The sequence below is a fragment of the Oncorhynchus mykiss genome, chromosome 11 (assembly GCF_013265735.2).
Source record: "Oncorhynchus mykiss isolate Arlee chromosome 11, USDA_OmykA_1.1, whole genome shotgun sequence".
NCBI classification, from domain to species: Eukaryota; Metazoa; Chordata; class Actinopteri; order Salmoniformes; family Salmonidae; genus Oncorhynchus; species Oncorhynchus mykiss.
The window spans coordinates 27,352,635-27,365,262 of NC_048575.1; the positions used below are offsets into that span (position 1 = coordinate 27,352,635).

The 12,628-nt window shown below is 39.6% G+C and overlaps 1 protein-coding gene across 1 annotated transcript in view; it reads left to right on the forward strand.

Moving 5' to 3' along the window:
• Nucleotides 1–5,131: 5,131 nt before the first annotated feature.
• Nucleotides 5,132–12,628, forward strand: part of waca (WW domain containing adaptor with coiled-coil a) — a 43,864-nt gene continuing 36,367 nt past the window's right edge. The window contains exons 1-3 of the mRNA XM_036935253.1: nt 5,132–5,438; nt 5,620–5,653; nt 6,388–6,580. Of these exons, the coding sequence (XP_036791148.1) occupies nt 5,398–5,438; nt 5,620–5,653; nt 6,388–6,580 (268 nt within the window). The 5' untranslated portion in view covers nt 5,132–5,397. The remainder of the gene's footprint in view (nt 5,439–5,619; nt 5,654–6,387; nt 6,581–12,628) is intronic.

Here is a 12,628-nt window from a genome sequence, read left to right on the forward strand (position 1 = left end):
TATTCTAAATATGATAAAGTATACATTTGGATTATCTAATATTCCTATATCAAATATTATACTATTTATCATAAAAATGTACTTACTTATTCTAATCTGTGTGTAAGCAGAGTTTGTTTACCAGTATTATGAAGATGCTTAAAACAGGGGTTCCTAAACTTTTTGGGCCCACAATCTCCTTTTGAAATCTGAAAATGATCGTGACCCCACCCATGTGAAAACAATTATGCGGCCTAATTAATAGCCAACGTTTACTTATTTTTATGGCAGTCAATTGAAAAACTATCTAACAGTATTTCTGACTGTCTTCTCAACTTACCATCACATACTTTTAATGTGGGGCAGTCAATTGACATTGTCTCTTATCTCGCCACCACTTATGAGATGTGTGTGCTTGATGCAAGTCATGCCCGAGAGTCTCAAAGTCAGCGGGCGTGGTCTACAGTACGCACCCCATCTCTGCTTTCACCTCCAACCTGGATCGATATATGGTTTTAATGCAGATGAGAGCACTGAATCCAGCTTCACGTAAATACAGTATGAGCTAGCGAAGAGTAGCCTACCATGAGTTTTATGGTGCTTTCAAGACATCTGGATACTCGGAAAAATACAAGGTCAAATCATGACGTCAGTGATCTTTAGGTTGGAAAGTCTGAGCTCTAGAATGAGCCCCGATTTCGCGAGTTGAATTCCGAGTTGGATGACCGTTCGGAACAATTGTTTTCCAGTCGGAGCTCGTTTCTTTCCGAGTTTATCGGTTTTCTTGAACTCTCGGGAAGTTGGAGATTTTCCCCGTTCTGTGTTCCCAGTGGGTTGAACGCGGCATTAGTGCTCATAGGGAGACGGCAGGATATTTAATCAATTTGAGTCCCTTTGGGCTGCTCTCCGCCCGGTGATAGATGGAGCCCCATCTGTGGAAAAGGCCACCATTCGATCCCATAAAGAATCTGTTTTTCGTCAATATAGCTTAGCAGCAAACTGAACATCACATATTCCGTTTCATGCTCGGGAATCGTGGGACAGAACAATATGTCCTCGTGAATAGCATCCCCGACATGTAGGTTATAGCAAAGAAAGTCAATGCATATGCATCTCGACCCTCACAGCTAAAGTCCATTTGGAGAGGATAAACTGGGGAGTTTGCATCGTTCAGGACGAGTTTCCTCTTGACTGCTAGCAATGGCATATCTTATTCGTTTAACAGTGTTATATGAGAAAGGTTGATTTGATATGATTGATATTGATTGATATGAGATTATGTGCCTCTGCCTCCCCACACATTGTTTTCACCATATCAAATGCGGCCGGTAATATCAGTCTACAATAGTGTGTGGTTTCATTGCGAAGCGGACCTAGCCATTCACTGTGGGAATGATTCAAGTGCGACCTTTTCCCATAATCTAAGGGAACTCTGGTTGAATTTTAGATTTGATATACAAAGACGATATTAGAATATATCTATATATTTGGGTATATATATAGAAAATCCAGATTTTTATATATATATATATATATATATATATATATATATATATATATATATATATATATATAGTATTTTTTTCTTCTGGATTCTCTAAATTCTCCCACTAACCTATTTTTATATCAGGTGACCCCACATGGTGTTGTGACCCCTGGTTTGGGAACCGCTGACTAAAAACGAAGGCAAATTGCGGGCATGCTAAGTCAAACTCAAGCTTAGTACTGCCCACTATTTGTATACAGTCGATTGGCACTACTAGCCAGCAGTGGTGAAAATAAATTAAGTAAAAATACTTTAGAGTACCACTTAAGTAGTTTTTGGAGGTATCTGTACTTTACTTTACAATCTATATTTTTTTCATTTTACTTCACTACATTCCTAAAGAAAATAATGTACTTTTTACTCCATACATTATTCCTAACACCCAAAAGTACTTTTTGAATGCTTAGCAGGATAGGAAATTCTTAAATAAAAATGTAATTGTACCTTCTGGTTTGCTTAATATAAGGAATTTGAAATTATTTATACTTTTACTTTCACTTTTGATACTTAAGTATATTTTATCAATTATATTTACTTTTGATACTTACATATATTTTAAACCAAATAGTTTTAAACTTGAACTCAAGTAGTATTTTACTGGGTGACTTTCACTTTTAGTTAAGTAATTTTTTATTAAGATATCTTTACTTTTGCTCAAGAGTGACAATTGGGAACTTTTTCCACTACTACTAACCAGGCATTATGGACAAGAGGAATGATATCAGGCTTTTTGCTCTCTGAAATGTTCTGTAGATTTATTAGGAAATATGAGAAGAATGAGTTGTTTTGCTTTGCTTGATTTAGGCTTCTTCCTGTTCTATATCTCTGTTATTGGTTTGTTTTAACATGCCCAAGCTAAAGGTTATAAGTGAGACTTGCCCATACCTGCCCCCTGAAGAATTTAGCCTTCCAGGATTAGCTGGCCTTACTATTTCAAGCTATTTATGTATTGCTTATACATACATGTATCGGATGTATTTGTTGCATCTTTAAATCCCTGGCTGCAATAAAATGCTATTGAGGTGTTTGTGACATGCCAACATTGTCTCAATCTCAGTGCAGAGAAGCACCAATCATAGGCAACAAGTGTTATTTTCAGATGTACCGTACCATAAGAAAAGTTGATCTATGGCACCCCCTGGTGTTTTTTTAAAAATACAGATCACTTGGATTGTTAGCCAGTTCTGGCACTTACAAGTAGGCCTTGGCCTAAATACTCATAATTTTCAATGGTCAAATAAAGATTAAATACAGAAGTCGTTTTCAATATCCCTGCTAGCGTATGATCCTGTATTAATTTGGAAGAAGAGGAGCACTACCTGATATTTGATTATTCAAATCAAAGGTCTAGGCCAATTGTAGCCTTCAAGCGCTAGTATTAGAGTACATGAATGGGAAAGCCCCATTTAAACAGTCAAAGGGGAATACAAAAAACAAGCTACCTTTATTAATTAAAGGCTTGAAATTTAGATGAGCTTTTTTGAAACAGGTTTACAGTAAAACACATTGACACGAGTACACTAATGGCTTCTATCTCTTTACTTTCACTGGATGGCTCAATCACTTCCTAAAGTGCCACAGTGCTTTCACAGACTTATTTGTTGCTGACCGAGTCCACAACTGACCAGAAACAGTACCAAAGAAAACCTTCTTTGTTATTTTTTCCCCAAACAAAACTGTAGGGTGATTTCAATAAACGAATTGGTCCCCCAAAGACTCCCTCTACGAACACAAACTAGCCTATTTATTTGTATGTAATTGCTTCTTCTATTAACCTTTTCAATCATGAAAATGTAATGATGCAACATTGTGTAGAAATGTTTTCACTCCTGTTAAATGTATGCTGATTGTCTTAACCAACAAAGCATTAAGCATTGCATGAGTCTACAATCAGCTTGTTCTAGAAATTAATCAACAAAGAGAGCTCCATACTGTGCCCTCCTGACCCATAGTCAAAATGCATTGTGCACCAAAGTGCTGATGCACACAGCTTCTTTTGTCCATGGCCTTTAGGCTCTCTCTTCATTCTGACCATGCTAACAATATGTAAATGGCCTTGTTCTGGACCTGGGGACTGTGAAAAGACCCCTGGTAGCATGTCTGGTGGAGTAAGTGTGTGTCAATTATGTGTGTAAATTGACTATGCAAACAATTTGGAATTTACAACACATTCATGTTTCTTATAAAAACAAGAAGTGACGCAGTCAGTCTTTCCTTAACTGTTAGCCAAGAAAGACGGGCATGCATATTCCTTTTTATTAGCCCTCTGATTACAATGAAGAGCAAGATGTGCCACTCTGTTCTGGGCCAGTTGCAGATTAACTTGGTCTTTCTTTGCAACAGTTGACCATATGACTGCACAATGATCAAGATAAGATCAAATTTGAGCCTTTAGGACTTGGTTTGTGGAGTGTGGTGTAAAAAAAAGCAGAGCATCTCTTTATTACGGACAGACCTCTCCCCATCGTTACAACCATTGAATCTATATGTTTTGACCATGGAAGTTTACAATCTAAGGTAACACCAAGTAATTTAGCCTCCTCAATTGGTTCAACAGTCACACCATTCATTACCAGATTCAGCTGAGGTCTAGAACTTAGGGAATGATTTAGACCAAATACAATGCTCTTAGTTTTAGAGATGTTCAGGACCAGTTTATTACTGGTCACCCATTCCGAAACAGATTGCAAGTCTTTGTTGAAGGTTTTCAGTGACTTCATTCGCTGTGGCTAATGATGCGTATGTAGTTAAATCATCAGCATACATGGACACACATGCTTTGTTCAATGCCAGTGGCAGGTCATTGGTAAAAATAGAAGAGTAGAGAGCCTAGAGAGCTGCCTTTCTTTCAACCAATCATCAGTAATTTGTGTTAGTACAGTACATGTTGAGTGCCCTTCTACATAAGCATGCTGAAAGTCTGTGTAGTTAATTTGTTTACAACGAAATAGCATTGTATTTGGTAAAAAATATTTTTTTTGCTAAGAGCAGTTTGCTAAGAGCTTTCAGTATGTGAGTACGATGGCTCACTGTTCGTTGTTGGCATTGCATGCCTAAGTTTGCCCACTTTGCCAATGAAGTAGTCATTAAAATAATTGGCAACATTAAATAGTTTTGTAATGAATAAGCCATTTGATTCGATGAAAGTTTAATTTGTTTAATTAGTTTAATTTGTCTTTCTGCCCATCAGTTATCCAACGTTATTTTTTCATCATTCTTTATGTCATTGATCTTGATTTCAAAATTCTTCTTTTTGTTGAGTTTTGTCACACAATTCCTCAATTTGCAGTAAGTCAGCCAGTCAGATGTGCAGCCAGACTTATTAGCCACTCCTTTTGCCCCATCTCTTTTAACCATACAGTCCTCGTCATCCTTAGAAGGACAGTAGACAACATACTGTACAATAGGTCACAATATTTGTCAATTCACTTCCACAAATATCCACAATCGAAAAAGGGAGAATCTGTTTTTAAGTAGATACTCGAATTACTAGACATCAACTTCTTTGAAAGAGTGTATTTGTGACCAAAAGTGACAGAAGTACCAGTAGCTACTATATATTTTTGCCGATGTTATTTAATCGGCAACCGGATGATGGCGGCCGAGTTTAGCCCCACAGTTTCCCGGATGTAGTGGTGGGAGGGAAGCGGGTGGTTTGCAGCCTGAGCTTCGCTTTTTGGTAGATAGGGGCAGTTGGTGTTTGCGAGTGGGAGATGGACCGTGAGCCCTCTTCTGATTAGCGAAGCCGAAGAGCTCCTCAAAATAATCAGAACTATTGAAATAATAGACGAGAACGGGTTGCTGAAATAAAAATACAACATATAACTTAGTCCATCTTTCACATCCACTCCACACACACTAACACGGCATTGATGGTAATGTATGCAAGGAAACAACCGAGACTCAGCGATGGGTAAATAGCTCCTAACCTTACTTCTATTCAGAATTTCCTCCTTAGCTTTGACAATCCGCCATTTTTATTGATACCAAAATAAGTAGACATTTATGGCAGATATTCAGCTGTTGCTGACTATTGTACAGTTAAGTTTTTTTTAACATTAATCTTTACAACCTGTTTCTTAATTTTTTTTTAGGTGCAACGACCGAAGGGATTCACAGCCCTACCAGGTACTTGTTAATGTTAGCTAGCAACAAATAAGATTAAAATGGATACTCTAGTGCAGGCTTCCTGAACACTACAGGCCTCAGTGCGGAAAATAAATCGAAAAGTAGCCAATTTCCTTTGAATTTGAACAAAAAAAGAATGCTCTGTTTTGTTTTCATAATTATGACCGGCAGATCGAACTTTGCCTTATGAACACATTTACTAGCGAGTTTTATTGGAGTTCAGTTAGCCTGTTAGCTAACGTTAGCTGGAATCCCGGCCTATTCGTAATATGTCACAGTAAGACCAAAGATCAGAAGTATGTAAACAACGTTCAGTTACCAATTTGCACAGCCATCTAAATTAGTTTATCTGTGCAATTGAATAATTATACCTAGTTATATGTCAAGACACAGCACTTGAACTACCACGGATCTATTGATATAATTTGGTGGATTTCAAAATGTGTCGTTTAACCCAGCATTTAGTTTATTCTTAAATGCGCAGAGTTTAGTCTATTTCCAATGCCCATCCATGGAGCCATTATAATAGCGTGTGACGTACTACAGGCACAGCTGATCTAACTACAAGATTAAGTCACGACTTTTTGGAATTTGCAAGACACAAACACTTTTTATTGGCAATGATATTTGGGCACATTATTTATAGATTTTGGTCGAGCCGTTCTAATTGAGCATTGCTCTGAACCGATTGCAGTTCCAGAATCTAACGTTATTGATGTCTTTGGTGTTTACAGACGCTCAAATACTCGTCGAAGAGTCACCCCGGTGGTGATCATCGCCATGACAAGATGCGAGACACCGCAGATGCCACTCCTCCATGTAAAATGTATCGTCGATCTGACAGTCCTGACAACAAACACATCGATAACTCGGGGCATGGCAGGGCAAAGGCAGTCCACACGCACCGGGCCAGAGAGAGGGATGGAGGTGAGAAATATGTCGAAAACGATCTTGATTCAAACAAGCCATTTATTTGAAGTAGCGAACCACCAGTGTCTGACTTAATTTCTCCCTTGGCTAATTTTACTACTGATTTGTCTGCAGCCTTAATATGTTAAACTGAATGATATAGCCTAGGATGATATAGCCTACACCTATTCAGAAATACTGCTATGTTGCTAATACAACAACAGTAGGCCTACTTTCTCTCATTAGGTTGCTTTTCTGGATCTGAAGCACAAGGCAACAGTTATGACTGAGAAGTAGTGTTTGGTCACATGCCTTAAATCGATCTTTAATAGTTTGGTGTGGTTAATTTGGCAACCATTGTTGTGATTCTATTAGGCAGGCAGACAGCTAGCCACATTTCTCAAACTGTTTAATGACACTTTTTTTACCTGTTGCATTGTCAAACATTAGTCGAATGGTACTTCATATCTAGGATAGGGAAGAGGAGACAATGTTCTGAGTGCTGTGGTGAAACTAGACAGTCAAGTCATGAAGGCTAGTTGGCAAACGCCAACTCAGTAAAGTGCATCTCCTTGAACTAGCGCTTCAGTTTGCAAATGCACAATATTAGATGAATAGTTCTGTCAACTATTTGCTTATATTTGATTAATTCAGGTAGCCTCTAAACATTTCCTTAACTATCCACTAGTCTTTCATTGTAATATTATTTTGGGAATAGTATTCAAACACACCAACTTTGGACACTTGGCAGTGACATAACAGCATTATAGTGTGCAACCTTCATTTCCCATTGTTATACTTCTGTTTTGCATCTGGTTAACTCTAGCTGTGCATCATTCTTTAATACATCTTCAGATTATTTAGGCTAATTTACAGGTATTGTGATAGCCTTTTTCTTGGTTTTGGTCATTTTATCCAAAATGTCTGCTCTCTCCCCTTGCCCTGGAAATTGGTCGCTGTTTGTCTTCTTCACCCACAATGAGAATAGCTTAACCTAATGAGACATGTATGAACAGTGAAAGACCAGTGTATAGATTATTTCACTTCATCAATATCTGGCACGGGTCTAACATTTCACCGAACCCACGGTTTGCTACGTTTTGGGGTCACGTTTCGGTACAGCGGGAAAATGAAATTTCCAACAGTTACTTTGGTAGATTTTTAAGAAAATACAAAGTGTTATTCCTGATTCCATATATGTTCATGAATCATAATGCCTGATGAGAGAGCAATCAGGAATAACAACACTTTGTATTTTCTTAAAAATGAATGAAAACACAGGATTACTCAACAATAAAATACAGTGCAATATGCATGTGAAATCAATACAAACATGGCTCAGACATTCTATAGGCGTATGCTATAATGTTTTCTTACAAAGATACAAATATGCACACTTGTGTGACTCTCATAAAGCGGCCGTGTCTGTAGCACGGGATTTGTCATTTCCCACTCAGGGTAATGTGATGGGCTGTCACTGTTAAGTAGCACTCTGCAGTCCATCTGCAGTAAGCGCAGTGCAGGGTGCATTGGCCAATTCATTGACAACTTCAGCTTTAGCTTGTTTATATAGAGCGGGTACTACCTGTTTGCTGAAATGGTTGTGAGAGGACGAAGTTTGTAACATGGCTCGAGCACCTTCACGAGGTGCTGAAACCCCCTATTCTTCTCAACCACAAGAATGGGCGCATATCCACAGGAGGAAACATGCCTATCGCTCTTGTAATTTCATGGTCAGAATCGGCTGCGTGAATGCAGAGGGGTGAAGTTGTTTTTTTTTTTTTGCCTTTGTCTTGCTACAGTGGTAGGAGTACTGGGTCGATGTCGGTGTAAGTGTGTCAACATGTTTGAGGTGTCGTCAGCTGCATAGGCTATTTTTGGTGAGCAGTGGCGACATATTTTGTCCATCGCCGGTTGAAACCAAAATGTTCCTAAATTGGAGATTTTAAACGATGATGAAGAATCCTCCTGGTTTATTGAACCCACCACTCGCTATAGAACAGAACTTGTTCCCCGCTGTGCCTCACAAAAGGACAGTTTGAAATGCTATAGTTGTTTTAACAATGCTGAACGAAAATATAAACGCAACATGCAACAATTTCAATGATTTTACAGAGTTACAGTTCGTATAAGGAAATCAGTCAATTGAAATCAATTCATTGAACCCTTATCTATGGATTTCACATGATTGGGCAGGGGCGCAGCCATGGGTGCCCACCCACTGGGGAGCCAGGCCTAGGCAATCAGAATACGTTTTTCCCCACAAAAGGGCTTTATTACAGACAGAAATACTCCTCAGTTTCATCAGCTGTCCGGTTGGTTGGTCTCAGACGATCCCGCAGGTGAAGAAGCTGGATGTGGAAATCCTGAGCTGGTGTGGTTACACGTGGTCTGGTTGTGAGGCTGGTTGGATGTACTGCCAAATTCTTTAAATGACGTTGAAGGCGTCTTATGGTAGAGAAATGAACATTAAATTCTCTGGAAACCACTCTGGTGGTTATTCCTGCAGTCAGCATGCCAATTGCATGCTCCCTCAACTGTGGCATTGTGTTGTGAAGCAACTGCACATTTTAGTGGTCTTTTATTGTCCCCAGCACAAGGTGCACCTGTGTAAAGATCATGCTGTCTAATCATCTTATTGATATGCCACACCTGTCAGGTGGATGGATCATTTTGGCAAAGGAGAAATGCTCACTAACAGGGATGTAAACAAATTTGTGCACAACATTTGAGAAACAAGCTTTTTGTGCGCATGGAACATTAGTGCAATCTTTTATTTCAGCTTACGAAACATGGGGCCAGCGCTTCACGTTGTGTATTCATATTTTTGTATAGTTTAAATAGCCTGGAATGATTTACTCAAGAGGCCTACAGCAGTGTAGGCATAGCCTATAGGCCTAGTGTGTTTGTATTGTAAATATTTTTTGGTTTCATAGTGTGGACCGTACCAAGGTCCCTGTACCTAATTGTTCGGTACAAATACGTGTACCTTTTACACCCCTAATGTCTAGCTGAACATATCTGTGGCACATGGGAATATGTAACAGTGGCAAAGGCTGCGTTTACACAGGCAGCCCAAATCTTTTGACTAATCAGATCAGCATTGAAATGTATCTGATTTGAAACTGGCTGATTTTATTATTGGTCAAAAAAATTGAATCAGTGGGAAAAATATCAAAACCTCCCTGCCCTGTAAACGCAGCCAAAGGGACATCTGGGCCCATATTCAACAAAAGTGTCAGAGGTCTAGGATCAGGTCCCTCCTGTCCGTGTAATCTTAGTCATTATGGTCTAAAAGGCAAAACTGCAGCTCTCCCACTCTGAGACACTATGAATACAGGCCCTGAATTGCGTTCCCCTATGATAAGTCAGTGCATACACTGTAAATACTACACTGAAAAAAAGCCTGCCTAATTACATATGATCAAATGCATGACAGAGTGAACTCAACATTGTATTTCATCTAGGTAAAACATGCCTCTGATATACAAGCTCGGCCTATGATTGTGAGAACTATTTTTTTATGGGGAGTTATATCCTAAGTGCAAGGAAATGGCAGTACATTTCATTAATCAATTTGCTTTCGCTTTGACATGTTAGTTAAATGATACATACATACTTTCCTTCCCCCTTTTCCAGCAGTCTTTCACTGTTGGTAGGCGCTAACTAACATTCATCCCATACTATAGACCCGATGCGTTGTAGCCAACTCTTCGATCATTCTTCAACATACCATATGAGGAACAAAAGAAGAGATGGCCACAGCACCTAGGCCAACTGCATGGGACGAGGCTCAGAGTTAAGGACAAGGGCTCTGTTCTGCATTTTAAAAGTATCTGAAATCCTTGAAGGAAATCACTCTGACATGATGTGATTGTTGAGAGCAATGCAATGGCGAGCTTTCGAAAAATCTATCTAGTAATGTAAGATCAATGATTACTTGAAGGAAGGAAAAATGAATGTTTTGAAAGTTGCCGAAGTTGGTCGACTAGACGTTGACAGCTATTTATTACCCCATAGTCTTTGATGCACAGTGACCACAAACTAAGCCTCAATGTTCTGGTTTTCACATGAGTCACAAGGCTTTAGGACCTCTAATGCACAGTGGCCCCATCTTCTCCTGCCCGTTTGTCAGTCTTCTAACCTAGAGATCTGCATTATTTCTATAAAAGTTAGATTATCACAACATTTACGCTTGCAAGGAAATAAGTGTGACAGTCATTTATGTGATAATGTCTTAATTGATTTAATTTGTTGGCTGTTGAAACATCTTTAGATAAAGCATACCTCCATACCCAACCATATTTATTATTACATGTCTGCTGCTGATTCTGCTGGCTGCACAGAGCTGTCACAGCTAATAGTTGTTCTGGGCAATGGCTGGCCTTTTGGTTGCCATAGATATGAGTGTTTGACACCTCTACTTCCCTCACCTGCTTCGTTCAGGGATGCCCTGTCATATGGGCCCTGGTGGTCAAAAGCAGTACACTATAGCCAGGTTTCCATTGTTACTTTGAAGTCTACTCAGGTTGGGCTGGCCTTGGTGGCCTAGCTCAGATTACGTTTCCACTGCCTCCAGAAATGAGAAATGTCATCTTGCTTGAGCCTGTATGTGACTGCAGCTGGCTTTGCTAATGTTGCTAGCTAGCAAGATGTTGAATAATTTAATTCACCCTCACCATGCAGTAACTAACATTTTCCCATACTCCTGCCAGTGCCAGCCGGACTTGGAGCCATGTACTAGCATGCTGATGTTAGCGTCGTTGTTGGCGTAACAGGCTAGCTATGTAGCTTAACCTTGCTTGTCTTGACATTGGCTATTAGCTGCTAGCTAACCAAGCAAACCACATTACATGTTTGATATGATGTAGCTAGCTAGCTTTCAATACAGGGGCGGCAGGGTAGCTGTTAGAGCGTTGGACTAGTAACCGGAAGGTTGCAAGTTCAAACCCCCCGAGCTGACAAGGTACAAATCTGTCGTTCTGCCCCTGAACAGGCAGTTAACTCACTGTTCCTAGGCCGTCATTGAAAATAAGAATTTGTTCTTAACTGAATTGCCTAGTTAAATAAAGGTTTAAAAAAAATTAATAAATACGACCTGGCCAGCTAAAATTCCTACTAGTTCACGTTAGCTCGCTAGCGTGTTTCAACTCTGATTTGTTAGCGTTTGAGGGATGACTGTTATCATAATTTTATTATGCAAAAATGAATGCTGTATCCAGCTGTGGTGTTAATTCGTGTCATGTCTGACTACTGCAGTACTGCTTGTCCATGTGCTAGCTAACAGCAACAATCCCAGACAAGCTAGCTAGTCGTTTTCAGCATCCAGCAGTGATCGTAGTGTGGTTGCGTAGTAACGGCGCCACCAGCCCGAATTCTCATTGAGTTTGCAGCAGTAGTGAAACTGGGCCGTGCTCTCCCGGGTTTCCCTCGAATTTGAGAATTCCTTTCGAGACAGTTCTGCATTAGATGGCGCTATTTCTGCCTCTGATGCGTTTCCATACAGGATTTGCCCCAGTGTTTTACTAAAAAGGAACAGACTTAACTTTTTCCATCTACGCCGGGCAGCAACCTGTGTCCCACTGGGAAAAGGCTCCGGCGAACCTACTTTCTCTTGGCACCGAAGCCAGGCCACTGGTACTTTTCAGCTTGCCTTTACATAACTGTGAACTTTATCACCTTCTCACAAAGCAACTGTTTTGAATATGTAAAGGTTGATGCTGGTTTTCACTGTCAGCCCTAGCTCTGGAAACACAATTTCCCTAATATAACATGAGGGTTTACAGTCCAGTAAAAAGTTCGGACACACCCACGCATTACAGGGTTTTTCTTTTTTCTTTACTATTTTCTACATTGTATAATAATAGTAAAGACATCAAAACTATGAAATAACACACATGCAATCATGTAGTAACCAAAAAGGTGTTAATTAAACAAATCCAAATATATTTTAGATTCTTCTTGATGACAGCTTTGCACACTTGGCATTCTCTCAACCAGCTTCACCTGGAATGCTTTTCCTACAGTCTTGAAGGAGTCCCCACATATGCTGAGCACTTGTTGGAT